This window comes from Euleptes europaea, chromosome 19 (assembly GCF_029931775.1).
Source record: "Euleptes europaea isolate rEulEur1 chromosome 19, rEulEur1.hap1, whole genome shotgun sequence".
In the NCBI taxonomy this organism is placed as follows: Eukaryota; Metazoa; Chordata; class Lepidosauria; order Squamata; family Sphaerodactylidae; genus Euleptes; species Euleptes europaea.
Genome location: NC_079330.1, coordinates 25,131,999 through 25,149,882, shown reverse-complemented (window position 1 = coordinate 25,149,882; position 17,884 = coordinate 25,131,999). Strand labels below are relative to the sequence as shown.

Here is a 17,884-nt window from a genome sequence, read left to right as displayed (position 1 = left end):
TGGCAGCCAGGGGCCCTTTCTCTCTCCTCCCTGCCCACTCTTATTGCCTCAGGGTTTTGGTTGGGTTTTTTTTTGTTGCAAAAATATCATTATCACAGCTGGGAAGAGTAATGCAGGAAGTATTTTTCCGTTATTTCCAGAATGACTTTCTAGAAGGATAACAATACTCCTAATATTTAAGGAAAACAATAATAATGTCCTTTTCTGATACGGAATTAAAAATGATAATTTTGCAACAGCCCACCGTGAACCTTGACTTCTTCCAATCTGGGGCAGCACTGCTCAACATAAAGGAGATTTGGGGGACATGGGCTCCCAAAGATTCAACACAGCTTGAGGCAAGTTCATTCAAATGGAAGCATGTTTTCCGAGTGTGCCAGCCAAGCGCAACATGCAAAGCACACTTTTGGGCCAATCATACTTCAGAGATGGATGGCATCAACAGAGATGACAGCAGCCAAGATGGAGCTCGGCATCTCTCACCTGTTCTCTCCTGCAATCGTCACCACATGGGGTTTCTTGCTAAGCAGGAACTTCTTCAGTGATTCAATATCCTGGGCCTAGAACAGAGAAAGGGCTCCTTTTACAGAGAGAATGCTTAACACAACATTGGGTCTTCCTGCCAAAGTTCCTCTTTGGATGGATGGTGCCTTCCTGAAACCGACCATCCCTCCCACCCACTTACCACTGGAGGCAAGATAAAGTTAAATTATGCATTAAACAGAGATATTAACGTACTGCTTATACCTTTGCTTAGAAAGTTATTCATTTTACTGCTGTACCTGTAATTTAAAAAATGATTTATGAACCCTAAGATTTTAAAGTTATATTGTCTATAATATTTTAACATTCTACAACAGGAAGATCCAACAAGAGATGGACTGACTCAATAAAGGAAGCCACAGCCCTCAATTTGCAAGATCTGAGCAAGGCTGTCAAAGATAGGACCTTTCGGAGGACTTTCATTTACCGGGTCACCATGAGTCGGAAGCGACTTGACGGCACTTACCACACACACTACAATGTTGTACATTTTGTTTTTATCTTATGCATGCTGCGCTCAAGATCTTTGGTCAGATAAGCTTGAAATAAAAGGAAAGGAGGCCAGATCTGCAAAGACCAATGACATCCAGAAGGAAGAAGAGGGGAAGGAGGCCCTTCTTGGAGTCAGCAAGGACTCCCCCTCTCAGTACGGAAGTCTGTAACCAGAGGAAGGACTTCGTTGTGAACAAACTGTGTGCTGCCTCCCCCCCCAACAATGCTGGTTTGGTGGGAGGTGCTTTAGGTGGCAGAGCAGCCAATGATGCTTGGGCAAGGAAGTGCCAAGGGAGGTACCTCTGACAGAAGGACAGCCACTGGCCTCTGGGTGAACATTAACTGGCTGGTTGGTCAAGGGGAGGGGCTGTGGCTCCGTGGTTGAGCATCTGCTTGGCACGCAGAAGGCCCCTGGTTCAATTCCCAGCATCTCCAGTTAAAAGAATCGGGTGGTAGGTGGTAAGAAAAATGACTGCCTGAGACCCTGGAAAGCTGCTGCCAGTCTGAGTAGACAAATGCTGACTTGGATGGACCAAGGGTCTGATTCAGTATAAGGCAGCTTTATGCGCTCACGAGCAGTTTCTCCACCCTCCACTGAGGGTGGTTTTGCTTAAACCTGTGTGGTTGTCTTCTAGGCAAGGGAGCTGACAAAAGGAACAACAGCAACCTTAAACTAAGCCAGGACAGGGGAACCCATTGCTGGATTAGTGAAGGAGTCAAACATCTTGGCTGTACCTGCAAGGCCCTTTACAGAGCCTGGACCAGCCCGCTTTTCTTTAACTGTACTTACAAACAGTTCAGGGGGAAAAAGAGGCAGGGGGAAAAAAACTTGGAACTTTTGGTCCTATTAAGTAAAGGTAAAAGTCCCCTGTGCAAGACCGGGTCATTCCTGACCCATGGGGTGACGTCACATCCCGACGTTTCCAAGGCAGACTTTGTTTGCGAGGTGGTTTGCCAGTGCCTTCCCCAGTCATCTTCCCTTTACCCCCAGCAAGCTGGGTACTCATTTCACCGACCTCGGAAGGATGGAAGGCTGAGTCAACCTTGAGCCAGCTACCTGAAACCAACTTCTGTCGGGATCGAACTCAGGTCGTGAGCAGAGCTTTTGACTGCAGTACTGCAGCTTAACACTCTGCGCCACGGGGCTCTTAATTTGGTCCTATAGAGCCTGTGAAAAATGCTGGGACCCGCCGCACAGGAATCGTGTCCATTAACAAGGAAGAGAAACCCTCAACTTTGAACAATGTAAAATGGAAGGCTCCCCGTGGGAAAAGCGACGCCTTCCCGGAGCACATCTTTGCCAGAACCATCACAACTCACAGATTCATTCTTTGCCAGGATCTTTCTTGGCTCCCCCCTCCCTCCTTTAGGGCTCTGCTTCAACTTGGAAGGCTGGACGCGGAGTCTGTTGGCGCGGGACAGTGAAGTCTCTCCTTCTTCAAGCGCTTGGCCCTCCCTCCAAGGCTGGCACAGGGATGCGCCAGCCCCCGCCAAAGTACTCCAAGGAAGGCTTTCGGTCCCTCCTTGAGTGTCAGAAACTTTGATCTGCCCCTCCGACGGCCAGAGGAATCAGAGGTCAACTGCATTACCAGTGTGCTTAAGTTTTACATTCTTTCCCATCCCCAGAACTTTTTTTAAAAGGCTTTTAAATATGAGCCATTGATAGAAATCTGGATACAAAAAGCCTCTTGCCTGTTATTGGGGATGGGGCAGACTCACTGTGACTCATAATGGCAGTTCTGTGCAGCTCTGTTTCCCACCCAAATGAGATGCCTGCTGAGAGAGGGAGTCGTTTCTCTGAGCTGGAGAGCCAGTGTAGTGTTGTGGTTATCAGCAGTGGTTTGGAGCAGTGGACTCTGATTTGGAGAACCAGTTTTGATTCCCCACTCCTCCACATGAGCGGTGGAGGCTAATCTGGTGAACTGGATTTGTTTCCCCACTCCTACACACGAAGCCAGCTGGCTGACCTTGGGCTAGTCACAGCTCTCTTAGAGCTCTTTCAGAGAAGAAGACGGCTCTAAAGAGCTAAGGGGGAACTGGGAGCCAAGGGCTGTGTGGAGCAAAGGGTGTAGTCATTTCGACAGCAGAGGACAGGACCAAGCTCAAGTGGACTTGTAAGCTCTGCAATGGGAAAGGGTGTTCCACATAAAGGACACTGATGAAGGAAGGAAGAACAAGAGACCAGGCTGTGGACAAAACTAGGAGAGCAGCCTGGCTTCTTCAGTGGAGGCACGAAGAAAACTGGTCAGGTGACTCCCCCCCCCCAAAAAAAGTTTGCAAACCCCTATAACTGACAGAGGAATTGCAAGGTTGGATCATGGATCTTTCCTGCTTTTTCCCTCCTGGCAGCAGTCCCTCCTGAGCCCCAGAAAGTGGATTCTCAGGGTCATGGGAGCCATGCGGAATAACAGCTACGCAGGTCAGCAGACTGCAGGAAGGAGGGAGAAAGGGATAAAATCCCTCTCGCTGCCTCTTCCATCAGCACAGAAGAGCAGGTTCAGCCCCCTCCTTCTCCCCGCAGCCCCACAACTTGTGCCGCTATTAGATTGTTCCCCAAGACAGCGGACGGAACAGCAGCGTCGTTCAGAGGCTCTCCTATGACTTCTTAATTCTCCCTAATTCTTCCCATAAAGCTGCCGGAGTTGGTTCTTAGACAAATATACATAAAGTGCCGCTGATAACGCCAAATATAACGGTTTATGTAATTTTTTAAAAAATGTGATTTCCAAAAATGTGATTTTCCAACAGATTATTCAAGTTATGCCACAAAACAATCTATACAAGCTGCAACAAAACAATCTATGCAAGTTCACAAGGTTTCGTGAATCTGATCCTTGTTTCGCTAATTGCATTAGCTTCATCAGAAGTCTGTTGCTGCCGTACAGGAAAATCTTGACTTTCTGATTTTGCTCCTGTTGCCAAGCAACATATTTATATCGGCAGACCATGATGTTTTGTGCTCAAGCCTCTGTTTCGCTCGTCTGCCAGTGTATCAGGGGTACTTTATGTAGATATGTATGTTCCAGGTACCACTCCCCTTCTGGCACTGCATACTTGGGAGTTGGTTTCTGAGCTGTTTCAACTTTTACAAGAGTGTCGCTGTTATTCCACATACCCCAGAACCCTGGTAATCAGCTTTCTCGAGGGGCCCACACGGGGAGGTCTGGAAAGATCTGCAGGCACCAATGCCTTCTGAAGACAACTCGCTGGATCCAACCCCCAGATGCCTTCCTCTGTGAGACAGACAGAGATTCCCACCAACAGCTGTCACGGCATGTCCCGCCCCTTCCCTGCCCCTCCACTCACTTTCTTCTCCCTCTCTTCTTCCCTCCAGGCGTTCCTCCGCTTGGTGAAGTGCGGAAGCCGCAGGAAGTCCGTGACCTCCCCTTCCCCGTTCACGAGGGCACAGAACACCGGGTGGTCTCTGAAAAAGAAGAGCCACTGTGTTGGGACAGAGGGAGCAGTGAGAGTGCTCTGAACCCGGCACCACCTCCCAGCCAGTACCTTGCTGAGGAGAACGCGATGCCCAGCACCCGGATGCCTTTGCTCTGGTTGTCGTCCATGAAGTCGTCGTCCTCCTCCACCTGCTGGTCGGGGCGATACGGGGCCACCTTCAGCCAGTTGTTCAGCTTCCGGCTGCAAGCCTAGCCGACGGGGGCGGGAAAGGGGGGGGGAAGACACATGAACACATGAAGCTGCCTTATACTGAACCAGACCCTCGGTCCATCAAAGTCAGTAATGTCTACTCAGACCGGCAGCGGCTCTCCAGGGTCTCAGGCAGAGGTCTTTCACATCACCTTGCTTGTCTGGTCCCTTTAAAAAGAGATGCCGGGGATTGAACCTATGTATTCTTTCACAAACACTGCATAATGCGCTTTCTATCCACTTCAGCAATCATTTGCAGGTGGATTTTGCTGGTTCACACAGTAAAATCCAGTTGCAAGGTGGATTGGAGGTGCGTTATTCAGCGTGTGGGAAGCACCCGTAAGACTATGTCCAGCACCCGACTCTGTAATCAGAGTTGCCCAAATAACATCCAACGAGTCAGCATGTATCCGCTTTACATGGCTCAACCCTGAATATGAGATTCTTGTTTTCAAAGATCTGAAGGGGTGTGGTTGGCAGAGAAGAAATAGTAAATGGGGGACAGGTAGCAGGGCATAACAGAACATAAGAAAGGCCATGCTGGATCAGACCAACGCCCACCAAGTCCAGCAGTCTGTTCACACAGTGGCCAACCAGGTGCCTCTAGGAAGCCCACAAACAAGACAACTGCAGCAGCATTATCCTGCCTGTGTTCCAAAGCAACTAATATCTTTGGCATGCTCCTCTGATCCTAGAGAGAATAGGTAAGCATCATGACTAGTATCCATTTTTACTAGTAGCCATGAATACCCTTCTCCTCCATGCACATGTCCACTTCCCTCTTAAAGCCTTCCAAGTTGGCAGCCATCACCACATCCTGGGGCAAGAAGTTATTGTAGGGCACAAGAACCCCATGGCTCTTCTTGGAAAGCTGCCTGGGCTACGGACCCCTGGCGGAAGCTGCCCCTCACATCTAGCCCCCCTTCTCCTGCAGGTGTCACTCACCTTAATCACAAACTCCTTGGCTTCCATCATCAGCTTGTTCTTCAGCTCTTTGGCCATCTGAGTATAGAGGAACTGGTTAAGCGCCCGCTCAATGGCCAAAGTGCGCTGCCGGTTCCATTCCTGCACCTGGTGGCTGAACTCGTCCCGGTAGTAGAACTGCTTGATCTCTTCAAAATAGGTCTGGTCGCTGCCGTAGCTGAAAGGGAAGGCCGAGGCTCAGACTAAGGAATTCCACAGGGCCTGCAAGACGGAGCTATTCCACCAGGCCGGTGGTTGAGGACAAGTGCGGTATTCCATCAGTGCTGGCCTCCCTTCCCACCCCGTTCTGTGTATTTATCACTGACCATTATGTAGGGGGACCTGACTGTATGCAGGCCCTGCGGCAGCACATATGCTACTAGAAGCGCCAACTTATATATTTATTGCTGATGCCGTTTATTGATTATGTTTTGGGGGGCGTTTTTTATTTATTATAGGAACTGTTTTAGTGTGAATTTTATTGTAATTTTTATTGTATTCATTGTGCGATTTTGTTGTGATCCGCCCTAAGCCCAGCTTTGCCAGGAAGGGCAGGATATAAGAATGAATGAATGAATAAATAACCCTCAGGGGGCTTGGGCATGCAGCTGGGAAGTGCCCATTACCACCCCTGGCTAAATGAAGGCAGGAGAAGTGGAAGATGACAATCAGGAAAATTTACCCTTGAAACAAATGGGGCAGGATCTCTTCCAAACATGGTGAACTCCCCCCCACAACAGCAAACCACCCCAGCATCCCATAGTGTTGACCTCAGGCAACCGCTTGTACAAGGCAGAAGGGACTAACACCCAAACTAGTTGCAAGCTATATAAATCTAGATGGCAGAGGACAACACAGTGGGAAAACAGGTGCACCCCCCAAAATATGGGAGAATAGAACTAGCAGTGTGGGTTTTCCAGGAAAAAAATCTTAGTTTGAACATTCTCCATTGTGCTAAATACAGAGTAATCTCAGTTAGCCTGTTCATTTTGACTTACATTTAGTAAACAAAAAACTGAAGTACACTCCATGTTAATTTTATATTTCAGTAGCAAAGAAGTTTACCTGAAATACGTGATTAGAAAAAAAATCAAAACTGTGGCTTAAATGTTATATTCAAAGTTTTTATGTAGAACTCGTTTTTATTGAGATACTATTTGTAAACATTCAAAGACAATATATTATGTACTGCCCCTGATACTGCCAGAATTTAAGAGAAAAAAAACTAAAGGCACTGAAAAATGTTGGCACACTAATTGTAGCACACCCAGAGAACTGTGTATAATACACCATGGATGTCCTTATCCATGCATCTATTTGGACAGAATTTAATTTTTTTTGCCCATGGAGGTCACTGGTGCTATCATTATGCTGCGTATTAATCCATGTATTCTTCTGTAGTTTTAATTGAATATGTTCTTGTTGGCACCAAACAGATGGCTACCATTTTCTCAATTCACTGGAACATATAAGCAGTTAATCCTCAAAAGGCCTTGGAAATATAGCTCCACCTTGGTTCATAAAGTAGTCAAAAATCTATATTTGTAAATATTTCACCAACCACCCAAATTCCATACGATGGGATTACATAAATGCTCACTTATCCAAGTATGCCTTCTTTGGAACACCACTGGTTCCTGTTTTATTATTAGTCCTAGCATCATTATGAACCGTCTTGTTCATGTTTTTTATAACATGTTAGTACTGTTTTTATTATCCATATCTATGGATAATAAAGACTGCCAATCTGAATGAGTTTGCTCCTATGTTCTCTCATTAGAGAAAGATAACAATTTTATGGCCTCATTAAGAAGTAGCAACTGTTTATCTAAAAATGCAATGGCCTCGGCAAAACTTTTTCAGCATAGAGGAGGAGTCCAATGTAATTGCTAGAAGCTTCACCTTCTTCATACAGCTCTAGTTCCAATTATTTTGCTTTACAGATAGGGGACATTAAACAGTAGGAAAAGTTGGGAGAAACACCTGTACATTTTGAGAATTATTTTCCCCTTTGTTCTTTTCCACAAACTCCTATAAATATAATGTTCATTGGAAAAAAATCAATCAGAAGGATGTGGAAGTAACTGAAGCTAGGCGAGATTCTCAAAGACGCCGGACTATATTATATACTTAGTTTCATTTATGTGAACGTAGAATTTTACTTTGATTTTTCCAATAAACATTGTATTTATAGGAGCTCATTGAAAAGAATTCCATTAAATAAAACAATCAGAAGTCTGTGGAAGCAGTTGAAGCTAGGTGAGATTCTCTAAGATGCTGGACTATATTATGCACTTAGTTTCATTTATGCAAACATAGAATTTTACTTTGTTTTATTTAGTGGAATTCTTTACATCTATAGAAGTGAATGGTTTTATATGCTAGTTGATAAAGCAGCCTGAATAGCTTAGATTAGATTTTGAGCTCTGATGAGTTCCAGGCCAGAACAGGTCGGCCCTTATTAGTACTTGGATAGGAGACCACCAAGGAACACCAGAGTTGCAATAGAGGCAGGCAACACTCCTCTGCTCATCTCTAGCCTAGAAAACTCTTTGAGGGGTTGCCATAAGTTAGATGCAACTTGATGGCACTTCATTACTATTTATTCAGTTGATTTATTCCTTTATTTAAAAAAAAATTCTGGTTCTGCTCGTGTAGTCCTCATGCTAGCATGTTTGCTATTTTTTTTTTGCTTATTAAAAAGAGTTCACTCTTAATAAAGTTAATTAACACAACATGTTTCTACATGTGATGTTTGGTAAGAGTTTTTAAGTATCTGGATCCCAAAGAAATACACTGTGCTGTTTAAAGCAGATTCTTTCCAGCTGGAGCCTGTCTTAGCACAAACAGATTTGTAAAATTTAATTGCTCTGTAGCTCGACTCAGAGTCCAGTAGTCCCTTAGAGACCAACAAGATTTTGGGGATATAAGCTTTTGAGAGTCAAAGTTCCCTTTTTCAGATCTGACAAAGGGAGCTTTGACTCTTAAAAGCTTATACCCCCCAAATCTTGTTGGTCTCAAAGGTGCTGTGTGTGTGTTAAGTGCTGTCAAGTCCCTTCCGACTCATGGCAACCCTATGAATCAATGTCCTCCAAAATGTCCTATCCTTAACAGCCTTGCTCAGGTCTTGCAAATTGAAGGCTGTGGCTTCCTTCATAGAGTCAATCCATCTCTTGTTGGGTCTTCCTCTTTTCCTGCTGCCTTCAACTTTCCCCAGCATGACTGTCTTTTCCAGTGACTCTTGTCTTCTCATAATGTGACCAAAGTACAACAGCCTCAGTTTAGTCATTTTAGGGGCAGTTCAGGCTTGATTTGATCTATAATCCACTGATTTGTTTTTTGGGAAGTCCACGGTATCCGTAATGCTCTCCTACACCACATTTCAAAGGAATCTACTTTCTTCCTATCAGCTTTCAAAGGTGCTACTCGACTCAAATCAAGTTGTTTCCCTGCAGACCAACATGGCTTCCCTCTGAAACTGGAATCAAAACCATTCACCTAAATTTGGTATGCTCCCCAGAACAAAGAACTCACAGCGGGGCGCCCTCTGGTAGCAGACTCACCCCTCAACGCCTTTCATGTCAATGCAGATCTCTATGGTCAGGAGCCCCTCCTCTTCAGCCAGGCACATCTTCAAGAACTGGTCGTTCCGCAGCTCCTTGACAGGCTTGTTCTTCAGGTATTTGAAGGAGTAAGCGTAATGGGCCTCGTCTATATCCTGCCATTGGGGCAAAGAAGAAGAAGAGCTGGTTTTTATATGCCGACTTTCTCTACCACTTAAGGAAGAATCAAACCTGCTTACGATCACCTTCCCTTCCCCACAACAGACACCCTGTGAGGTAGGTAGGGCTGAGACAACTGTGACGAGCCCAAGGTCACCCAGCTGACTTGATGTGTGGGAGTGGGAAAACAAATCTAGTTCACCAGATAAGCGTCTGCCGCTCATGTGGAGGAGCAGGGAATCAAACCCGGTTCTCCAGATCAGAATCCACCGCTCCAAACCACCACTCTTAAACACTACACCATGCTGAAAGGAGCAGGGTTAGATAGCGGGATGGCTCAGGTCCACCTGCAGGAGCACATGGGGCCCAGATATTCTCCTCCCCCTCAGCACATTACAGTCTTGCCCTGGTGTCAGGCTGCTATCTCGGTTTCGTTATTGCCTCTGTCTCTGCGCTGTACTGTCTGGCCCTCAAGGTCGCATACCTAGGCCTGGGAACTCAGCTCCTGGGAAACTGTATTCAGCCTATGCTTGTAATCTCCCGCCTTTTCTGCTTTATATTATCTCCCAGCTAGTGAGTCTCTCATAGCTGTCATTTTATTCGTTTGCACTGTATGCCTAATTGACCAGTAAAAGCCATTTGCTTGGACTCTATATGACTTTGTGGTGATTTCCGGTTCTGTGGGCCAAGGGCTGACATTATGACAGCTATCTCAACTTCACCATTCTACTAGCCGGGCTGGAGCCCAGGAGGGTTCGCCTGCCACTTGGATGGGAGCTGTGGAGCTCTCCAGGTGATCTACTACCCTGGAGCCCTTCTCTGAGGATCCTACTCTGTCACAAGACATAACCGCTGAACTTTTTCGGACTACCCTAGAGGCCTGCCGCTTGCGGGGACTAGTGCAGACACAGTGGCAATTTCTAAAAGGGGCTCTCTGGATGCTAGCCCCGGAAGGTACTAATACTCGTTTAGACCTGCAGGATTTTGATCAATTACTGGACGATGCCCGGTTGGCAGCCGAGGATTTACAAATACTGACCGGACTTTTGGACAATCTTATCTCTCGGGAGTCTCTCCCACCTAGGACTCTGTCGAGCGCTGTTACCCGGGAAAGAGCCACGATGGCAGGAGCTGCACCGGAAGGTTTTTCCCTGGTACCTAATGCAGCCGATTGTCAGGCTGAAGCCAAACGGCTCGCCGTTCACACAGCTCTCCTCCTTGTGGATTGTACAAAGGACACCCCGGTGTCCACCCTGGCTCAACTTTTGACCTCAACATTTGAGGCCGACGCGCCCGCAATTGCAGTTCGGCTACAGCCTCTACTGGGCGGGGAACCCGATCCCATACTGGCACTCCTGGAAACGGAGCTGTTACCGCGCGTTACGGCAGTTATAGCCCAGAAACTTGAGGACGCCAAGGTTCTTGCGGATAGGAAAGCTGCAGCAGCTAAGGCGGAGGCCGAGGCTCACGCTGCCAAAGTTAAAGAGCGGGCACCAATGGACACCCGTCCTAAAGACAGAACAGGGGGCCCGTTAGGTCTCTCTTTTTCCCCGATTTTTGCTCCATCGCGCGCAACCCAACGCGCACGCCGTCTTGCTGACCGCCGTCAGGACCCAGAGGAGTCTGAGGAAGAGAACCTTTATGAAGACACCTCTCAATGGGCCACGAGTTTTCGGACAAGTAAACCTCAGCGCACTGGCGGTCCAGGTGAGGACGTTTACCTCTTACGTGCCCAGAATCGGGAACTCTCCGACCGTGTCGATCAGCTCCAAGAACTAATGGAGCGAATGCTTCAGGACAATCGACAGTTGCAACAAGCTCTCTTGGCTCAGGTACAGCCCGTCTCACCCCCGGGTCCAGGAGTCCCCGGTCAGCCACCCGCTAACGTGCCTGTGCTGCCTCCGCCTCCCGGAGCTCCCGTTGTACCGCCGCCCGGTCCGCCTGTTCAACCAGTTCAGCCTGTACCCGGACCTTGGATGCAACTCAAATTGAGAACTACTTACGATGGGTCCCTCGAGACTCTACCTTGTTTTTTGCATCAAGTGGACAGCTATATGCGGGAACAGGGGCAATTGTTCCCCACGGAGGATAGAAGGGTGCGCTATGTGGCTTCCCTTCTAACGGGTAAAGCAGCGGAATGGATGGTCCTCCAGTTTGACACCCGTTCCCGCTCTATCCGTACCCTCAACAACTTTATGACTGCTTTGCGGAGGAGGTTTGAAGACCCCTTCCTGGGGGAACGAGCCAAATCAGAACTGTTACAACTCAGGCAAGGCTCCACTCCGGTTCGAGAGTTTGCCGACGAATTTCAGAGACTGGCGAGTAAAATTGTGGGATGGCCCGAGGCCACCTTAATTCATCATTTCAGGGAATCCCTACACCCTGATATTCTGAACTGGTCATACATGCGAGGGGATCCTGATACTCTTGAGGGATGGATCCTGTTAGCCGAGGAAGTGGAAAGCCGCCGACGCTATGTTTCCCATGTCCGCCAAAAGCACAGGGAAAAAGGCACCCAAAAGCCTCAGCCCAAGGCGCCACTGCCCACTCCACGGAATCCCGCACGCCCGCCCCAGGAACGGGAAGACCGGTTTCAGAGGGGGGCCTGTCTTATTTGCGGAGGAATGGGTCACTTTGCAGCTGTCTGCCCGTACCGCCCGGACGCATCTCGCCCCAGCACGACAACCCGAGCTAGAGGTCGTCCACCACGCAGAGGCACCGCGGCCACCCGCAGCGCAGCGCCGGGAAGACCCACACCCTCTGCACTTCACGTTGGAGACCCGACCTCCCTGCCTACTACTGATGACCCTGCCGGGTCTCGGATTACAAGTGCCCCATTGGGGGACAACTCTCCATCCTCGGATGAAGGAGACCCATGGAATTCTCCAGCCTTAAACCTAGAATCTCCCCTCGACTTGTCAAAAAACGGCTTCGGTCTGTGGTGAATAGAGCGTCTCCACAGACCTCTGCAGATTCCCCTGCTAAACCGAATGCTCCCACTAAAATCAAGGAAGTGGACACCACTGTCTACGTGGACGCAGTCCTACAACACCATAAAGGTGGCCCCCAATTGCCCGTCAAAGCACTCATTGACTCCGGTTGCTGTCGCACTCTCATAAGTGAGGCCACTTTTGCTGCTCTCAAAGCCGAATCTGAGGCTTTGCCAAACCCTGTCCAATTTGCCCAAATGGACGGGAGCGATTTCCAGGGGGGTCCAGTTGATCACCGAACCGTAGGAGTAGCGATGGGAATTGGTTCCCACTGGGAACAAATAGACTTCACTATAGCCCCTATCCGATTCGAAGTGGTCTTGGGAATTAACTGGATTAAAGGACGTAGTCCCAGTATTGATTGGGAAACAAACACTATCTCCTTCGCTAGTTCCACCTGCGACCAGCATCGGCAGAACTTTGCTCTGCTATATCCGCCCGTTCCGGCATTAATCTCCACTGCCCCAGCACCTCCGGTCCTACCTGCTGTATACCGGGACTTTGAAGATGTCTTCGACCTTAGGGAATGTGATGCCTTACCCCCCCACCGAGCCTCAGACTGTGCGATTGAGGTGGTAAAGGACTGCACATTAACCAAAAGTAAGATTTACCCTATGAGCGCTTCCGAGCGCACTGTCCTCCGGGACTTTTTGGACAAAAACCTCGCCAGAGGGTTCATTCGCCCTTCGAATGCCCCAAACTCGGCCCCCGCGTTTTTCGTCCGGAAAAAAGAGGGCGACCTTCGCCTGTGCATTGACTTCAGAAAGCTCAATGCGGTTACCCAGACCAACGCCTATCCTATCCCATTAATATCGGATATTTTGGGACAATTACAGGAAGGCCGTGTGTTCTCTAAGTTAGACTTGGTGGAAGCCTACTACCGGGTCCGTATCCGCGAAGGGGATGAGCACCTCACTGCCTTCTCTAGCTGTTTCGGAATGTATGAATTCCTTGTGATGCCGTTCGGATTAAAAGGGGCCCCGGGGGTCTTCATGCAACTCATCAATGAAATCCTACATGACCTTTTATATCGTGGGGTGGTGGTCTATTTAGATGACATTCTCATTTATTCGAAAACTATGAACGAGCATGTGGCTCTGGTCCGGGAAGTTCTGCAACGCCTACGTGACCATCAACTTTTCGCAAAACTAGCTAAATGCGAATTTCATCAAAGCAAACTCACGTTTTTGGGATACATCATCTCCCACCAAGGTCTTCGCATGGACCCCGCCAAAGTCCAAGCCGTCCTCGATTGGACTCCCCCCACCAACCGTAAGCAAGTACAGCAATTTCTGGGATTTGCAAACTTCTACCGGGGATTCATCCCTAACTTCGCCCAGGTGGCTCTACCCATTACAGACCTACTGAAAACTAAGGGAAAAGTAAGCTCGGCTGCCTTGCCCTCCGCAAAAATCCTATGGACTGAGCAATGCCAAACCGCTTTTCTGGCCCTCAAACGCCTCTTCACTTCGGAGCCGGTGCTACGGCACCCAGACCCAAATAAAATGTTCATTGTGCAAGTCGATGCTTCCGATGTAGCCATGGGAGGGGCTCTCCTCCAGCAAGGACCGGATGGTCTTCTTCACCCTTGCGCTTACTTTTCAAAAAAATTTGCGCACGCTCAATTAAACTGGCCCATCTGGGAGAAAGAGGCCTCATGCACTGACTCTATGGCGGCAATTCTTGGAAGGATCTAAAGTCCCCTTTGAGGTTTGGACCGATCACAAAAATCTAGCTGCCCTCACGGGGTCCCATAAGCTGTCGGCGAAACAACAACGGTGGGCGGAGTTCTTTGCTCAGTTCCGTTTCACCCTGAAGCACGTCCCTGGGAAACAGAACGTTCTCGCGGATGCCCTCTCCCGTTTACCACAATATCCGGTAAAACTTGAGAGACCCACCAACTCTCTGTTCACCCCTATGCAACGTGGGACCCTACCTGTGCTGGCTGTGCAAACTCGATCCCAGCACCAGCACGCCGTACCCAACTTACAGGCTCCGCCAGCCCAACCGGCTGCCCAGCCGCCACCGCAACAGACCGGCGTTCCCGCCCTTCCTACCCCTCCGGCCGCCCAGCCGCCTGCAGTCTGCGCGCCGCCGCACGTAAGCACTAACCCCATCACTGGTTCTAAGATCACCATGACCGACGGGGGGCCCCCCTCCAAAATCCCCATCTCCAAGTCCTTTTTAAATGTCCTTCGGGACCAGTGCCTTTTAGAACGCTCCGCTCATACCCTACCTCCTGGTGTTTTGGAACAGGGAGGGTCCTGGTACAAGGACTCGAAATTGTATGTACCCAAAGCTCTCCGGAAGGACGTTTTGCATTTAGCTCATGGAGCCAAAACAGCTGGGCACTTTGGGTTTCTGAAAACCCTTCACTTATTGCGCAGACAGTTCTGGTGGGGGGGAATGCGTTCCGACATTGACTCTTTCATCCGCAGCTGTCCCGTTTGTGCCGCTGCGAAACGATCGCAGGGAAAAACCCCGGGACTGCTTCAACCTCTTGAAACGCCCAGCAAACCTTGGGAAGTGATTGCTATGGACTTTATGACTGATCTCCCTCTCAGTGGGGGAAAAACTGTGTTGTGGGTTGTTACTGATTTGTTTTCTAAACAAATACATTTGATTCCATGCGCAGGGATCCCCTCTGTTCAGAAACTAGCCCGCCTCTTCGTGACGCATATCTTTCGTTTACATTCGTTTCCGCGTAAGATAATTTGTGACCGCGGAAGTGGTTTCGTTTCTAAGTTTTGGAAAGCTTTCCTCAAGTTGGTGGGAGTGGAACAAGGGTTGTCTAGTGCATACCATCCCCAAACTGATGGTCAAACTGAACGTGTTAATGCTGTACTTGAATGCTATTTACGCTGTTATGTCAACTACCACCAGGATGACTGGGTGGAACTGTTACCTTTAGCAGAATATGCCTACAATAATGCCATGCATCAATCCACAGGTTTTAGCCCATTTTATGCCGTTTATGGACAAGATTTCAGTCCTATTGCTCCTGCAGATGATGTAGAGGGGGAGGGGAACCCCGACATTGCCTCCTGGGCACACGCCCTCCGTACCACTTGGCCCTGGCTCGTTAGCAACCTCGACCGAGCCAAGCGTAAATACAAAGCACAAGCTGACAAACATCGCTCCCCCGGGGGTGATCTGCAAGTGGGTGCTTTGGTTTACCTTTCCACCAAAAATCTCCGTTCCACCCGTCCGTGCCATAAGCTCAGTGCTAAATTCATTGGCCCTTTCCCCATCACCCGGGTCATAAACCCTGTCACGGTGGAACTGGCTCTCCCCAAATCCTTGAGGCGTGTGCATCCTGTCTTCCACATTAGCCTCCTCAAACCCCATGTTGCTTCTCCACAGTGGCATCCGGATCCACCTCCTGCGCAACCCATCATGGTGGGGGGGGAAGAACACTTCGAAGTCTCCAAGATCCTTGACTCCCGTGTTCACCATGGCAACCTGCAGTATTTAGTCCGTTGGAAACATTTCCCCCCTGCCTATGACGAATGGGTGCGCGCACGGGATGTCTCCGCCCCCGACCTCGTCAACGCCTTTCACATTGCTTACCCAGATAAGCCAGCCCCCTTGCGAACTGGGAGGGGGCCTTGAGGGGAGCAGAATGTCAGGCTGCTATCTCGGTTTCGTTATTGCCTCTGTCTCTGCGCTGTACTGTCTGGCCCTCAAGGTCGCATACCTAGGCCTGGGAACTCAGCTCCTGGGAAACTGTATTCAGCCTATGCTTGTAATCTCCCGCCTTTTCTGCTTTATATTATCTCCCAGCTAGTGAGTCTCTCATAGCTGTCATTTTATTCGTTTGCACTGTATGCCTAATTGACCAGTAAAAGCCATTTGCTTGGACTCTATATGACTTTGTGGTGATTTCTGGTTCTGTGGGCCAAGGGCTGACACCTGGCACCTCCCTCCAGACTGCCAAACGTGCCCAACTGCGCTTCTCCAGCTGCAGGTAAACTCTGAGAGACAGCCTGGGATTTGCTGCTGCAGTTTGTTCATAAGAACATACTAGAGGCCATGCTGGATCAGACCAAGGCCCATCAAGTCCAGCAGTCTGTTCACACAGTGGTCAACCAGGTGCCTCTAGGAAGCCCACAAAGAAGAAGACTCTAGCAGCACCATCCTGCCTGTATTCCACAGCACCTAATAGGCATGCTCCTCTGCTCCTGGAGAGAATTGGTATGCCTCATGACTAGTAGCTATTTCAACTAATAGCCATGAATACCCCTCTCTCCATGAACATGTCCACTCCCCTCTAAAAGCCTCCCAAGTTGGCAGCCATCACCACATCCTGGGGCAGGGAGTTCCACAATTTCATGCCATAGGGCTGGGCAGAGCCATTCTTCCACTGGTATCAGCTGAAATATGTATTTGTTTACTCCATTTATACCCTTTGCCTATCCCCCTCAATGGGGACCCCCCATCACATTGCTCTCCTCCAATTTAGCCATAAAAAATTCCTGGAGCTGCAGCTTGCCTGGAAGCCTCATTCTGACCAAAGACAGGTTCTAGTGCATTTTCCATCCCGCCCTTTCTCCAAGGAGCTCAGGGTGGCATAGGCACTTCTCCTTTCCCTTACTTTCTCCTCTCAACCCTGTGAGGTGGGCTAGGCTGACCCAAGCGAGAGCTGAACCTGGCTCTCCCCACTTCTCACACCAAGCTCACTGAGGCTGACTGCAGTTACTCTGAATACATGGATACAGTCACCAAATTCTAGGCCCGGCTGGGCTCCAGCAACACCCATGCAAAATGTCACCCAGGCACAATTACCTTCTTGCCCTTCTTGGTAGGGGAGATGTTGATCTTGGCCCTTTCCTGGAAGGTCTGCCGCAGAACCTGCCGGACCAGAGGCTCACGGGCGATCTGCAGAGCGACCATGTAGCAAGCGCCTTCCAGCACCGCCTCCGGGGTGGGGAACTGGCTGCAGGGGCAAAGCCATATGAGCACGGCACACGGGGCGCCACCTTCCAGACAGGCCGGGACCCAGCAAGGCCTCCCCTTCCCCATCAAGCCCCTCTTTACCTGCACACGTAATCCTTGGCCAGCTCCAGGGGCTCTGCCGGGAACTGCTCCGTCTCGTGCCGCTGGTAACTGTCGCGCAGATTCTCACCAAACTGCTCCGGCGTCAGACCAAATTTTTTGGCCAGGCCATCTAAAGACACGTGCGCAGAAAAGCGTGTACTTAGGGCATTTAAGTTCCTGTTTTATGTCAGGCCAGTACTGCCTGAGGTTGCAAGTCCAGCAAGAAAGCTTAAGGGGTCAGAGGGCAGCCAATCCATTCCCTGAAGGCTGGGCCACATTAAGATCAGCTCCCCCAAAAGACCCAGAACAGAACCACGGCAACCAACCACACCTCTCCAAGGAGGCAAGGGACTCAACAGTTTGCGACTGCTCAAGCTCAGTGCTAAAGGTCAGCATATGACTTGTAGGATGTAGCATCCTAAGAACATCCACCTTTTAAAACGTTTCCAGCTGTCTTGGCTGCAAAGATATGCTTGAGAGCATGTGAGTTAG

General features: G+C 49.2%; 1 protein-coding gene across 1 annotated transcript in view; it reads right to left on the bottom strand.

Moving 5' to 3' along the window:
- The window catches only part of SUPT6H (SPT6 homolog, histone chaperone and transcription elongation factor), a 49,841-nt gene that overhangs the window by 20,956 nt on the left and 11,001 nt on the right, over positions 1-17,884 (bottom strand). The window contains exons 12-18 of the mRNA XM_056864949.1: positions 17,393-17,522; positions 17,141-17,291; positions 9,207-9,361; positions 5,626-5,821; positions 4,540-4,679; positions 4,342-4,459; positions 484-560 (exon numbers count right to left, since the gene is read on the bottom strand). Of these exons, the coding sequence (XP_056720927.1) occupies positions 484-560; positions 4,342-4,459; positions 4,540-4,679; positions 5,626-5,821; positions 9,207-9,361; positions 17,141-17,291; positions 17,393-17,522 (967 nt within the window). The remainder of the gene's footprint in view (positions 1-483; positions 561-4,341; positions 4,460-4,539; positions 4,680-5,625; positions 5,822-9,206; positions 9,362-17,140; positions 17,292-17,392; positions 17,523-17,884) is intronic.